We start from the raw sequence: 15,809 nt of genomic DNA on the forward strand, positions 1-15,809 counted from the left end.
TGTTAGATTACTTGTTAGATATTACTGCACGGTCGGAACTAGAAGCACAAGTATTTCGCTACACTTGCATTAACATCTGCTAACCATGTGTATGTGACCAATAAAATTTGATTTGATTTGATGGACACTATTAAAGTGGAGGATCCCATAATGGAATATGCATCAGTGCAGGTAATAGTAGTCAGGTTGAGCACCCAGGAGGCAGTGGAGGATTCCATTAGAGACTCACAGTTCCTAAATCAGTAATTTTCTCTCTCTCTCTCTCTCTCTCTCTCTCTCTCTCTCTCTCTCTCTCTCTCTCTCTCTCCCCCTATCATTCTCTCTGAGTGTGTATTGAACTGCCTCTTTCGGGTAATTACTACAGCTTCATAAACTCTCTACTCCTCGGCCTCCTCAACAATGAAAAGAGACCTAGTCCTTGGACTTATCAATGCCCACCCAGCTGAAACCATTACACAGTGGCTCTCTCTCAAGCATAAGAGGCTTACAACAGAACATCACCTGACAACAGGTGTATAGACTGAAGCCATCTCAAAACAGGGTTTTGGGCTATAGGTTTTTGTTATATGTTGAAGCCATATTGCAAGTTATTTATAACAGAATAGGCTAAAGGTTTTTCTTAGGGTGATTACAATATTATTATTGCAATATTATAGCTTACTGTGACCACTATTGTATCATATATATATATATATATATATATATATATATATATATATATACAGTTGAATTCAGAAGTTTACATACACTAATGATGGAGTCAGGGGCTAGGCCCCTTTTTTGTCAATTTCCGCCTGAATGACGTGCCCAAAGTAAACTGCCTGTTGTTCAAGCCATGAAGCCAGGATATGCAAGTTTGTAGAAATGTTAAAAATAATGTAGGAGAATATAACACAATAGATATGGTAGGAGAAAATCCAAAGAAAAACCAACCGGACTTCTTTTTTTGAGAGAGACCTTGCTCTTACAATGGAAAGCATACTGGAAATTAGCTCCCTGGATGCAATTCCTATGGCTTCCACAGGATGTCAGCAGTCTATGTTCAAGGTTTCAGGCTTGTAACTTTAAAATCGAGGAAGAAATATCAGTTTTAGTACAGGGACACAGTCTTGGAAATTCGTGTTTGGCGCACCATGAAGAAGTAACGCACCTGCTAAAATCGGTTTCCTATTGAACATACTTCTTTCCGTAAGAAAAATCATAGTTTGATTACATTTTAGGGTATCTGAGGAATAAATAGAAATGTATTTTGACTTGATGAAACAAAGTTTAGGGGTAGATTTTTGGATTCCTTTCTCTGCATGTTGAATGGGTCGATTACTCAAATCGATGGCGCCAACTAAACAGACTTTTTGGGATATAAAGAATGATTTTATCTAACAAAACACCACATTTTATAGCTGGGACCCTTTGGATGACAAATCAGAGGAAGATTTTCAAAAAGTAAGTGAATATTTAATCGCTATTTGTGAATTTATGTAACCTGTGCAAGTGGAAAAATATTTTGATGTGGGGTGCCGTCCTCAAACAATCAAACAATAGCATGCTTTCGCTGTAATAGCTACTGTAAATCGGACAGTGCAGTTAGATGAACAAGAATTTAAGCTTTCAACCAATATAAGACACTTACATTTACCTAAATGTTTAATATCCATAATTTTAATAATTATTTATTTGAATTGTGTGTCCTCCAGTTTCATCGAATGTTGTCCCGCTAGCGGGACGCCTAGCCCTAAGAAGTTTTAAAACTCGTTTTTCAACCACTCCACAAATTTCTGGTTAACAAACTATAGTTTTGGCAAGTCAGTTTGGACACAAGTACTTGTGCATGACACAAGTACATTTTCCAACAATTGCTTACAGACAGATTATTTCATTTATAATTCACTGTATCACAATTCCAGTGGGTCAGATGTTTACATACACTAAGTTAACTGTGCCTTTAAATTGGGATAGGGGGCAGCATTGGGAAGTTTGGATGAAAAGCGTGCCCAGAGTAAATTGCCTGTTACTCAGGCCCAGAAGCTAGGATATGCTAGGATGTTGCAATCCTGTACCTGTCCAGCAGCTGTGATGTTCGGATGTACCGTTCCTGTGCAGGTGTTGTTACATGTGGTCTGCCACTGCGAGGACGATCAGCTGTCCGTCCTGTCTCCCTGTAGCGCTGTCTTAGGCGTCTCACAGTACAGACATTGCAATTTATTTCCCTGGCCACATCTGCAGTCCTCATGCCTCCTTGCAGCATGCCTAAGGCACATTCACGCAGATGAGCAGGGACCCTGGGCATCTTTCTTTTGGTGTTTTTCAGAGTCAATAGAAAGGCCTCTTTTGTGTCCTAAGTTTTCATAACTGTGACCTGAATTGCCTACCGTCTGTAAGCTGTTAGTGTCTTAACGACCGTTCCACAGGTGCATGTTCATTAATTGTTTATGGTTCATTGAACAAGCATGGGAAACAGAGTTTAAACCGTTTACAATGAAGATCTGTGAAGTTATTTGGATTTTTACGAATGATCTTTGAAAGACAGGGTCCTGAAAAGGTATGTTTCTTTTTTTGCTGAGTTTGGTATACTATTACCTTAACTGTAATGAAAGCAGAAGACATTCACAATGGTGTCCCACATATGAAATAAAGCCTGTTTCATAGAAGTCTTTCCTGTTTGCCCGTGATCCAAGGCCCTCTCCTCGCCCGCACTGACAGTTGTAAGATTAACGTAGTAAGGTGCGAACCTGCTCATGCGCACCAAATTAAATTAATGGAACAAATTTCCCTCCTAATTAAGATGGAAATTTGTGTCAGTTGTAACCTTGCTGAGCACTAATTATGTACAAATGATTTGTCATCTGTTTGGTCCTGAATAGCAATGGTCTCACCTCACTGATAGCCATGGCCGCAGTTTAAGAGATAGGCTGCTCATTAACACTGAGAGTTTGTGCTACAGAGGAGCAGCCAATGAGAACATATGCACTGAATCTCCCTCCTTTCAATTCACCTATATTGGATGCGTAACTGAGTTTCACTGGGCTCGGCTCTGACATATTTCTCTTTCCTGAATGAAAATAAAGTGTCTGCTGACTGATATTTTTTGATGAGTGTTTCTCGGTTTGTAATTGATGATGAATCCCATGTAGGCCATTTCAAATTGAGAGTGCACTGATTATGCCTGTATGATGACTGATAAATATACTGTAGGGGTGAATAAACATCCTCATATAGCACTCCTCATATATTGTCTTCTCTTTCCTCCCGTTAGAAACAATGGGTTCAGTAAAGCACATCTGAGCTTGTGCATTTGACTTGATAGGTTGACCAGGCTAGTTCTATGATGGTGCCAGTAGATGGTGCAATAGGTTAAGATTGACAGTGAGCAAGTGGGGTATAAAATGCAGTTGGGCTAAAAATGGCAAAACACGCAGAACTCTGTACAATGGTGTAACTGGTGTATTCCATTTTATTTCCCTCCTTTAGAGCTACATGGGAAAATACATTTCAATGGGAGCCAACAGTGATTAGCATTAGAATCCTGGTCCTCTTGGGGGTGAGGACACACTGGCCAATCTGTAATCAGCGTTCCACAGACTTGCTCACAAGGGATATGGCATGCTTTGTCATTATCATTCAAGATGCCACACACATGCTGGTATTGGTGCTTCTGTGTGGCCAGCTAAATTACATTAGCATTTTACCTCATACTCTTAAGAATTTTCAAAGACAATGATGAACTAGTAGACTACCCTCTGTTTCTAAAGCTCCAGCATATATATTATTTTCCATACTGTGTTTCTTTCTCATTTATTTTGAATTATAGACATAAGTGTGTGTCCCTGTGTGCCTGAATGCTGTGCTCCTTAAATACCACATGGAATGTCTAATCATGCCGTTATGGACCATTTGACTTTCCATTATTACTCATTGAGCAATACCATGAATATGACGGTTGGTATTTTATTGTTGCATTAAATGCCAATATACTTTCTGAGGGAGGTACTTGCATGGTTCTTTATTAATTCTTGGCTTATCTTCTGCTTGGCCATCCTCTGCTGCTGTAAACACAACCCATTACAGATGTTCATGCAGATACACAGCATGTCAGTCAGGCAGAGAGAGAGAATAAATATGTCAAGCCCTGCTGATACACCCTGTGAGCCCTGCGGACCAGGGGGCACGCTAGAACGTGCAAACAGATGTGCATTGGTGGAATTTCAAATAAGGCATTTCATTAATATTATGAGTTTATGTTAGAAAACTATTCTTAATTCTCTATGGCATTTAGACAACAGCTTTAGTAATGTTATGTTTTAAGTGATTGAAGACTACCACCGTTGTCACCAACAGAAATGACACGCAACGGCATAAAATATGTTACAGGTATTTATTGGTCATGATGTACAGGCAGCCCCAGTGAAACACATACTCAGCCATTTTCCTTTGTTGCCCTCAGTGGTTTTTAGTTTTAAATAACACCTCTGAGAGGCTGAGAGTTCCAGTGGCACTGCAAAATGCATCTATTATCCCTGTCTGGGGATTGGTGGGCGAGTCAGAGAGGGGAGGGGTTTAGGGGTTAATTAGAGACAACAGAAAGGTCAGGGGGGCTATTATGTGTGAGCTGAGACCTGTAACAGGCCAATAGGGGTTGACTTTAACTAGAGCACACCTCACCCTGCACCTTCCCCATCAGTCACATTTATACCAGGGTTGTGTCTGACTGGGACACACGGGGCTGGTAATGAAAAGGCCCTTAACATTGAGCCAGTCAGGATGATGAATTGGGTCCCTGACCATTTCCTCTTAGCGCTAGGGGGCCTCCAAATAGCCCTTGACAACTAATTGAAACCCCTTCTGTATCCTGCCTGTACCTAGCAGGCTCCCTCTATCACTCTGATTATTAGGGTTAAGGACATCTCCCCGGGGATCGTTGGTACTGCTGTAGTGGATGGGATTTGCAGTGTCCCGATTGAATCCAGAAAACCCAAGGTGATAACAGTTCTAAATGAATTCACCACCACTATTCTTCTTCTCCTATTCTATGTGATTTTACGTCCTAGCCATCCAGTGTAAATGGATACTAAGGTGTTTTCACTGGTGTGTTGGGAAGTAGTTTAGTGACAGTTCATCCTACTGTATGTCAGAAGAAATGGAAATATCCCTTAATAGTTGAACTATCTCTGGGCAAAATAATTCTAAAGGCTTTTGTGTCCCTCAAAAGTACAGCTGCCCAATATCCCTGTCCTGCTTCTCACTGTATACTCAAAAATAAATGTGATCCCATTCTCTCCTGTCATCTTTCATTCATGATGGCTGAATGGCTTCCCTTAAGTCTCTTACCACTGTTCAGTCAAGACATTCCTTTTGCTCCAGCATGTAGTCTAATAGGCTTATGCTATGGAGGTGAGGCAGTCACAGTGTGGAGTAGATCACAGATAATCCCCATTTCCACTTGATTTGGTATTCAGTATTCAGACTTTTGCCTTCTCAAAGTCTTACAGACCATTCACACACTGTCTATTAGGATTTATTGTTATGTTTACAGAAACTCTGGATTTCATCCAATGGATAGACCAAAAATTACAATAGGCCTACATTAATGACAGATGTGATCCACATTAAAGACATTCTTATATAATGGGATGGCAGGTAGCCTAGTGGTTAGAGTGTTGGATGAGTAACCGAAAGGTTTTTAGATCGAATCCCCGAGCTGACAAAGTAAAAATCTGTTGTTCTGCCCCTGAACAAGGCAGTTAACCCATTGTTCCTAGGCCATCATTGTAAATAAGAATGTGTTCTTAAGTGATTTGCCTAGTTAAATAAAGGTTACATTTTTTGTTGTTGAAATAATCATCATTGATTTGATATACACACCCAATGCCAAACAATTTTATCAATATGTTTATAAATGAATGTATTTTAATTTTAACCACTTCTGTGCATTTTCTAATGTTTTATATCAAAGACAATTTTGCATTTATTCTACCTGGGCAAAACGTGGGCTTTGTGCAATGAGATTACGTCAGGGTTTTAGAAGCCGATTGGTTGGCCACGTAGCCAGTGCCAAACCAGTTCATCCGAAATTAGCGAGAAGACGATTTTTTTCCCCCCCTCGAAGCTAGTTCTCAAACTCCTGCTACTACCTAAAAAATAGAATCAAAATGTGTCTTTTGCAATTTTTGAAAAATACTTTATAAACATTGAAGGTAATATTTATTATTTAATTCAAGGCAAATAGCGTGTGACTGTAAATATCAGCTGACGAAGTGTGCTAGCTAGCTAGGCTAATAAACAAGATGTGTATGCTGATTATCAGCAATCAATTGTTGCTAGCATATATACAAAAACTATCAAATTCGTTTTATTTAACACTACACTATATAGTTAGCTAACGTTTAGTAATTATTGGTTGTATCCAACAGTGTATTCAAAGTATTAATGTTAGCTATTATGCTAGCTGGCTATCTATGTTAGCTGGCTATCCTCTAACGTTAGCTAATTTAGCTGTTTTCGATGACCTTCGCTAGCTAGTTAGATAACGTTACGTTGCTCTGGCAGTGCCAATACTGCCACAGGTTGCTGTTATATCAGCTTCCAATCTCGAAGTAGATGAAACGTCACTGTAGGTAGCTAACTAGGTCAAAAGTAGAGAGCCATCTGGCAAATGTGATGTATGCATTTGCTGAGGCTGAGCATAACGTGGTTTGATCAAATGACTGAAGAGTTATTGTCTCTTCTTGAGACAAAGAAATCAACATTAGGCATAGCTAGCTACTCTTAATTATTTGACTAGTGTTTGTAAGCTGAGACATGAACATTGACTAACTAGACCAGGGATGAGCAACTCCAGTCTTCAGAGTCTGGAGTGGTGTCACACTTTTTGCCCATCCCTAGCAAATACAGCTGAAGGTCATGATTAGTTGATTGTTTGAGTCAGGTGTGTTAGCTGGGGCTGGGGAAAACGTGTGACACCAAATCAGGCCCCAGAGGACTGGAGTTGCCCATCCCTGAACTAGACAGACATCTGTGTTTGTCCACTGACTTCACACCTCTGGGCTGTGGTTGTTTTATTGGATGATCATGTAGCCACACCTGAATATGTTCCTGTGTTTCAGGGTATTGGTGATGTCAGTGGACAGTGCGATCACTGGAGGGTAAAGCTAGCATTTCCCCTTCTGTCCTGGTGTCCACGATTGCCCTGGCAGCCATGGCCGACTCCACAGTAGTCAGCGACCAGCAGCGGTCTGGGTCCAGTCAGACCGCTCCTTCCAGAGCACCATACATTGCAGTGATCACCAACAGAAGCACCACCCTGGTGATCCGTGGGTTCATGCTGTTCTCTATAGGAGTTTTCCTGGCTCTGGTGCTCAACCTGCTGCAGGTGAGCTATGTTTGTATTTTAATGATACATATCTTGAATGGGGAAATATTTAAGGGGAAGATATGACTAAGAGTACTAAAGTAGCTAATATTTGTTTTCTCTCACTGCAGGTACAGAGGAATGTCACTCTGTTCCCGCCTGATGTCATCAGTAGCATCTTCTCATCAGCCTGGTGGGTGGCGCCCTGCTGTGGGACCGCCTCAGGTAGGGGACACACACATTTACATTTTAGTCATTTAGCAGACACTCTTATCCAGTGTAGCTTACAGTTAGGGCATTCATCTTAAGATAGCTAGGTGGGACAACCACATCACAGGCATAGTAAGTACGCTTTTCCTCAAAGTAGCTATCAGCAAAGTCAGCAGTAGAAGGGGGACACACACAGGTTTTTGCTGCCAGACTTGACTACTATCATTATTGAATTGTTGTCCCCTGGGTCTACAGCACAGAGAGTAGATGTAGCTGCTGATTCCTAGTGGACCAGTAGAAAAGCACAACAGCCGCAGGCCTGTATCCCCCTGAGACTGAGACTGCCGCGCTCGACTGCTCAGCCTGGGGGGAGATGCAGGTTTCCACTGTTACTGCGCACTGGGCTGTTTGCATCATGCAGTAGCTATCGGGTTTTATTGACTAGTCAAGACCAGAGCAGTTCACTGTACAGTTACCTAAATTTGCACAGCAGTCTGTATAGTTCTTGTGTAATATTTAAACAATAGCTTTAAAAGGAGGCCAACCTCAACAACAGTGGGTTTGTTTTTTGGTGTGTCATCAGAATAGCGTTGATGCTATGTGGTGGGCTGGCATGGCAGCCTTTCTCTCCACAACCATATTAACAGGAATGTACGACACAGGCCATGCTACTGCAGCAATAAAGCTGCTTGTTGATCTCTGATCCCCTCTTCCTATTTCTGCACCCTCAATCCCTTACCTTTATCCCGGTCTACCCCTCTCTCTCAGCAATAATCGGTCTGTTGTATCCATGCATTGACTGTCGGCTCGGCGAGCCCCACAAGTTCAAGCGGGAGTGGTCCAGTGTGATGCGCTGTGTGGCCGTGTTCGTGGGCATCAACCATGCCAGCGCTGTATCCTCTATGCCCTTAAACTCAACTCTGGACCTGGAATCCAGTTCCACTGCATTTTTTTCATTGTTCCCCTCTATAATCAGGGACTGATTTAGACCTGGGACACCAGGTGTATGCAATTCATTGTCAGGTAGAACAGAAACCCAGCAGGCTCCAGACCACATAGGGTAAGAGTTGAGTATCCTGCTCTATTCCTACCTGCCTGTCTGAAACTTACTGAATTTGATGTGAATAATAAAAAGATGTGTAAAAACCTGTAAACCATGGGGCAAAAGCATTCCATGTTGACATTTTTACTTGCAAATCAAACTTGATTTAAATTGTATTTATAATCGCAACACACTTTACAATAAAACAAAATGAATCTGTCGATGTACCCATGGGCAAGGCACTTTACCCTAATTGCTTCTGTAAGTTGCTCTCTATAAGAGCATCTGCTGAAAGACTCAAATGTAATGTGTAAAACAATAAGATCAGTGACTAAAGGCCCAGCTAAAACGATGGGCTTTTAAATGTGATTAAACAAGCCTGTTTACAAGAAGAACCTTACTGAGCCGAACCCATGGTTCCTGTGTGGACTATCCTACTACATGATCAGCTGTCCTTAACCCCTCTCAGAAAGTGGACTTTGCGAACAACGTGCAGCTGTCCCTGACGCTGGCAGCCCTGTCCATCGGCCTCTGGTGGACGTTTGACCGGTCTCGCTCTGGCTTTGGCCTGGGGGTGGTCATCGCCCTGCTGGCCACTCTATCCACTCAGCTCCTGGTCTACAACGGAGTCTTTCAGTGGGTACTAATACAATACAGTTTACAGGACATGCATGTATAATAATTAAGCAATTAGGCGCGAGGGGTGTGGTATATGGCCAATATACCATGGCTACGGGCTGTTCTTATGCACGAGGCAACGGGGAGTACCTGGAAACAGTCCTTAGCCATGGTATATTAGTTATATACCACAAGCACCCAAGGTGCCTTATTGCTATTATAAACTGGTTACAACCTAATTATAGCAGTAAAAATATGTTTTGTCATAACCGCGGTATACGGTCTATTATATACTGGGTGGTTCGAGCCCTGAATGCTAATTGGCTGACAGCTGTGGTATGTCAGACCGTATACCACAGGTATGACAAAACATTTTATTTTTACTGCTCATATTACGTTGCGTCGTGCCTAAGAACATCCCTTAGCCATGGTATATTGGCCATATACCACACCCCCTCGGCCCTTATTGCTTAAATATACAACTGCTTTGAGCCAATCAGCATTCAGGGCTCGAAACACCCAGTTTATAATATTTTTCAAGGTACGGGAGGGATTTCTGTAGATTTTCATGCTCATTTGGGGATTGTCCTACGTTTTAATACCTGTTCTCTTGTTTTGTTTCAGGTATACCTCTCCAGATTTTCTGTACATTCGCTCCTGGTTACCTTGCATCTTCTTCGCTGGTGTGATAACCATGGGGAACATAGGACGACAGCTAGCCCTGGTGAGGAAACTTTATGCTGAATTAAAGTGTCATAGGTTTATAAATGTCCTACATACATGCATGTATACATTCATTCCAACCAGAGCTTTTTACTGAATATTCAACTGCCACATTACATTATCCCTTGTCTCCTTGGTTCTCTTTTCCAGTATGAATGCAAACTTATGTCAGAAAAGACTCATCAAGACTGAGAGAAATTCTGGCTATATAAAACCTTTGCACAAAATTACATTTTCGTAGCAACAAAAAGCCAAAAGGAGATGGTAAAGGACATCTGTATGCAGCGTTGATGGAGATTGGTCAACCTTGGAGGAGGCGGAGCAGTCATCCACAGGCAACAAATGATGTGCTTCTGCTTTGCTGATGAGTGCTTCACTGTGGAAAATAGTGTTTTGGTTGGTTCTTATGTGCCCTTTCTGGGCCTAGGGGGACAGACACCAGCTCGCTTTACTATAAGCATTCAATGGATGTCTAAGGAGAGGAATAACAACTGCCGATGTGATGTCGTGTGTGGTAGGTAGGCCCCATCTACAACGCAATCTGTGATTGCAACTCAACAGGCACCAATATTAGTGTAGCTCTGCTGTTGTTCAGGGCACTTTCAGCACCAGTGGTGAGAAACCTTTGGCTCCATCGTGCCAAACAGGATCATCTGAATAATTTTCTTTCGTCATCCATTCTTTATATCCTTTATATACTGGTAGAACCTGCAGTGTATATGGCCCATATATGTATAGAGAGACATTTATTCCATGCTTTTACAACGTACAATTATATACACATATTAGTTTTTTTTTTTATGCTGATAATGTCTGTGTTTGCTGGCAGTCATGAAGGGGTGAAGTGTTCAGTGTTGCACTTATTTGTGCCATCCCAGCGTTATATCAAGGCAACCAGCATCCTGGGTCCAGTTTGGTATTTCATCCAGCCTTACCAGACCCAGCTTTTCATTAATTTCATTTTGTAATAAAACGCTCATAGAAGTTTATGGGCAAATTTCACTTCATTAACTTAATTTTGGTTAATTTCCTAAATTCAAAACTGAATTTAGCAAACCCTGATGAAATCCAATCAGAGACCAGGCTTCCCATTTCATTGTCCAACCTCCAGGTGCACGCAAGTATCCACATCATCAGTGGGTTCTTTGGTCAGGCATCTAATGGCAGATCTGCATTTTTTTAAATAGAAAAATGAGATATAATACAGTGTTACATTCCTGGATGCAGTTGGACTTGATTTAGGAACCTCACTTCTCATCGTAAAAGATGGTCTTATTGGAAATAGAGACCAAGAAAAAGGGATGGCTTTCTATATCTAGAAAATGTTGCGAGACTGCTAAGTGAAGGAATTTTATTCAAATGTTATTTTTTTACTTTTTAGAAAAACTTTAACAAATTTAACGTGACTGGTTGAATTAGAGGATGCTGAAACTGTGTTTAAGTGTCTCAACAGTGTTTTTGTAAAATATTGTTTGTAATTTCACTGTGCATGATAAGGCAAACAAACTGCCAATGACTACAGAGGAAAGAAAATTAAGAACCAACAATCAATATTAAAATGACTAACTTGGATATCCTAGCATGTCAGCGTTATAGCTATGGTGATTTTTTTCTAGAAATATGATGAACTAGTTTTATTTCATCCATCTCTTCAGGAAGTAGAGGATTTAACTGGTTGAACTGGGACATTTTCATCCTCTCACCAAACAGAAAATCTGGAACTTGTGCAATCTCTGGTTCAATAAAGAACATTCCTTTTGTTGACGACAGGTTTATGTTGTTTCTCCTTGATCACGCACACGGCTCTGAAAGATTTTAGGGAAAGTTTGGAAAAGCATTTTTTTTGTTCTAGATATTGTACATTTTGTTGTTATATAGAGAGCCTCTTGGTCATGATGCTTAGGCTACTCTACATGGTTAAATGAATGTGTTTTGGCATGAATATACCAGTGCTGCAGTCAAAATGTGCAGTGCCTGCTATGGCAGGTTTGGCCTATCTAACTGGTGTATTCTACTAATGTGGATTAATGTTGCCTGTCTTCACCTGCCTCCCACAATAACAGGCTTCTATAGACACATAATTAAGATGAATAATCTGAAGTTGACTCCTTTGTTTGCGTGGTTGCTAAATTCCAGGAGATGTGGATGCTTTTTTTTCTTTGGTTTTACAGTCCTGTATGAGGCAATTTACTGTGTGAATGTTATTGTTCAAGACTAACTAGCTAAAACAATAGGCGTGATGTGTCATAGCAGAAAGTGGTGCTGTGAAGAGCTAAACTCCCTCCTGCTAATGAATTCATTAATCTCTCTATTTATTCCTGACAAGTAATTATCTCTTCTTAGAGACTGAGGGTCCGGAGGCAAGGTTGAGAGCACTCAGATACACTGCAAGGAAAAACTGAGATGGGCTCTTTTCCCAACCGTTCTGCAAGCTCCTTAGCGTGGTCGTGGATTGTGGGTAACACGTTCCTTTGAAACGTTCACCTTGAGCGGTGTTAGCTATCCCCACTTCTGACACCAGTGTAGCTGGTATTGAACCCAGTAGTACCCTATTGCACTGAACGGTAAGGTACAGTTGTGTCCAACACTCGAAGCAAGTCTGCAGTTAACTGTGGTCACTGCATTTGCTCATCACATGAAAACAATGGTAGGAGTTTGACCTTGCCCACTGAGGTGTTTTCACACACAGCAGGGCACAAAATCCATAAAGTCTCAGTGAAATTGAAATGGGGGTGGGTCTTCATACAATGAAATGGATGCTCCACTGCCACGTTTCCTGTAAGTCTCTGAGGAATGACCATCTAAATCGGAGCAAAATCCTGTTAAACAGTGTCAACATGAATCACCGGCTGCACAGACATCCATCAGGGCTAAGAAGTTGACCACAAATGACCTGTGAACCACTATATATTGATTACTCATGTACGGCCAGTGTCAGGTTTAATGTTGTGGCCGCCTGAGAGTGGTGCCTCTGACAGCGCGTGATCTAACTCTCCTCTAATAGATTTTAATGGTGAGATATTGATTTCTCTGTGGCCAAGGTCTCCCATTGAGGATCATTTATTGGGGTATTGCAGGACAACCCATGCATCCATCACAATCTATCACTTTGACAGGGAGCACCAGATATTATCCACGACTGAGAGGGTTGAGCAGAGAGCTACAGTACATGGCTGAGAGCTCCTGCAGAGAACTGAAACTCCAGCTAGATAATATGAATACTAAGATGTGTTTATTGAGTGGGAATGCTCAGCAAATCAGCACTGACGTGAAAGCAGCTAGTCGGAGTGTCTGGAGCAGGGAATGAGGATCTCAGTGAGAGGGTCTATATTTTATTTGAATGTCTGAGGCTGCTCGAGACTGCAGCAAGTAATGTGTTGTGTTACAACCCAGTGGCTGTATGGTTCTCTCCACCCACAGTGATAACACACCAGCTAATGGGAGCACATCAATCACAATCACACTCCTATTCCACCAGTGTCTCGATCTGCTCTTTCCTCCTCCCTACCAGCTCTGTAGCATGAACAATTCCAGTAATAATGGAGTTTTGTAGCCTTACACATTCCAGGATCATATTTACAGCTAAGGTATGAAATGGCTTTGCCAAGTCAGCATCTCTTTGAAAAGGTAACAGAAAAGTCAGTGAAAGAATCATGAGAATCATGAGGAAGGAGATGATGAAAACCGGCCTTTTGTCAAATATTGTAAGGCCTTCCATTAGTATTATAGTGATATATTTTGTTATCACAAAGGCTGCGTTTAAACAGGCCGGCAGCCCAATTCTAGTATTTTTCACTAATTGCTCTTTAGACCAATCAGGTCAGCTCTGGTAAAACAGCTGATGTGAAAAGATCTGATGTGATTGGACAAAATACCAATTATTGGAAAAAAGATCAGAATTGGGCTGCCTGTTTAAACGCAACCCATGTGTTGTGAATGGGAGCTGGATGACCAGAAGGGGGCACAAAACTACAGGACTGTTACACCAACCTTGATCTGTGTATAACTCAATTGCTCTGTGAATGGAGTTCCTGAATGTATTATTGTTTCCCTGTAGATATCGTTTTTTTAAATTATAGATGTACAGTACCTGTAAAAAGTTTGAAGACACCTACTCATTCCAGGGTTTTTCTTTATTTTTACTATTTTCTACATTGTAGAATAATAGCGAAGACATCAAAACTATGAAATAACATATATCGAATCATGTAGTAACCAAAAAAGTGTTAAACAAATCAAAATATATTTTAGATTCTTCAAAGTAGCCACCCTTTGCCTTGATGACAACTTTAAACACTCTTGGCATTCTCTCAACCAGCTTCATGAGGTAGTCACCTGGAATGCATTTCAATTAATAGGTGTGCCATGTTAATTTGTGGAATTTCTTTCCTTCTTAATGTGTTTGAGACAATCAGTTGTGTTGTGACAAGGTAGGGGTGGTATACAGAAGCCCTATTTGGTAAAATACCAAGTCTACATTATGGCAAGAACAGCTCAAATAAGCAAATAGAAATGACAGTCCATCATTACTTTAAGACATGAAGGTCAGTCAGCCTGGAAAATGTCAAGAACTTCTAGTTTCTTCAAGTGCATTCGCAAAAACCATCAAGTGCTATGATGAAACTGGATCTCATGAGGACCGCCACAGGAAAGGAAGACGCAGAGTTACCAATGGATTAGTCCATTAGAGTTACCAGCCTCAGAAATTGCATCCCAAATAAATACTTCACAGAGTTCAAGTAACAGACACATCTCAACATCAACTGTTCAGAGAAGACTGCGTGAATCAGGCCTTCATGGTCGAATTGCTGCAAAGAAACCACTACTAAAGGACACCAATAAGAAGAAGAGACCTGCTTGGGCCAAGAAACACGAGCAATGGACATTAGACCGGTAGAAATCTGTCCTTTGGTCTGATGAGTTTTCGGTTCCAACCGCCGTGTCTTTGTGAGACACAGACTAGACTAACGGATGATCTCCGCATGTGTAGTTCCCACCGTGAAGCATGGAGGAGGAGGTGTGATGGTGCTTTGCTGGTGACATTGTCAGTGATTCATTTAGAATTCAAGGCACATTTAACCAGCATGGCTACCACAGCATTCTGCAATGAAACGCCATCCCATCTGGTTTGTGCTGGTTGGGACTATCATTTGTTTTTCAACAGGACAATGACCCCACACATCTCCAAGCTGTGTAAGGGCTATTTGACCAAGGAGAGTGATTGAGTGCTGCATCAGATGACCTGGCCTCCACAATCACCCGACCTCAACCCCATTGAGATGGTTTGGACCGCAAAGTGAATGCAAAGCAGCCAACAAGTGCTCAGCATATGTAGGAACTCCTTCAAGACTGTTGGACAAGCATTCCAGGTGAAGCTGGTTGAGAGCATGCCAAGAGTGTGCAAAGCTGTCATCAAGGCAAAGGGTGGCTACTTTGAAGAATATAAAATATTAGTTTAACACTTTTTTTGGTTACTACATGATTCCATATGTGTTATTTCTTAGTTTTGATGTCTTCATTATTATTCTAGAATGTAGAAAATAGTCAAAATAAAGAAAAACCCTTGAATGAGTAGGTGTGTCCAAACTTTGACTGGTACAGCATGTATGTATAAAAATGTTAAATGTAATTTATTTTTAAATAACACTTAAAATTGTTCAGCGCTACACTATTTTTATTTTGGTAAAAAATAAAATAAAAAGCTTAGATGACCCAACTATCCTATAGCACCTTTAACATATTTTTCAGTAAATATATTATATATCAAAACATATATTGAGAATGTATATGAATAACAATTTCCAATGGTGTCTGTATTGAACTATATAAAGTCATCCTCCCTCTCCTTCCCCTCACTGTCATCATCATTAT

General features: G+C 41.0%; 1 protein-coding gene across 2 annotated transcripts; it reads left to right on the forward strand.

The window, feature by feature from the left end:
- Positions 1 to 6,014: 6,014 nt before the first annotated feature.
- insig2 (insulin induced gene 2) lies at positions 6,015 to 11,702 on the forward strand. Of its 2 annotated transcripts, none has more exons than XM_014173959.2 (7): positions 6,015 to 6,191; positions 7,101 to 7,366; positions 7,477 to 7,570; positions 8,324 to 8,448; positions 9,067 to 9,237; positions 9,840 to 9,939; positions 10,089 to 11,702. In XM_014173959.2, exons 2-7 carry the CDS (start codon positions 7,193 to 7,195, stop codon positions 10,091 to 10,093), a joined length of 669 nt encoding a protein of 222 aa, XP_014029434.1. In that variant the 5' UTR covers positions 6,015 to 6,191; positions 7,101 to 7,192; the 3' UTR covers positions 10,094 to 11,702.
- The last annotated feature ends 4,107 nt before the right edge of the window (positions 11,703 to 15,809 follow it).

This window comes from Salmo salar, chromosome ssa25 (genome assembly GCF_905237065.1).
Source record: "Salmo salar chromosome ssa25, Ssal_v3.1, whole genome shotgun sequence".
Lineage (NCBI taxonomy): Eukaryota > Metazoa > Chordata > Actinopteri > Salmoniformes > Salmonidae > Salmo > Salmo salar.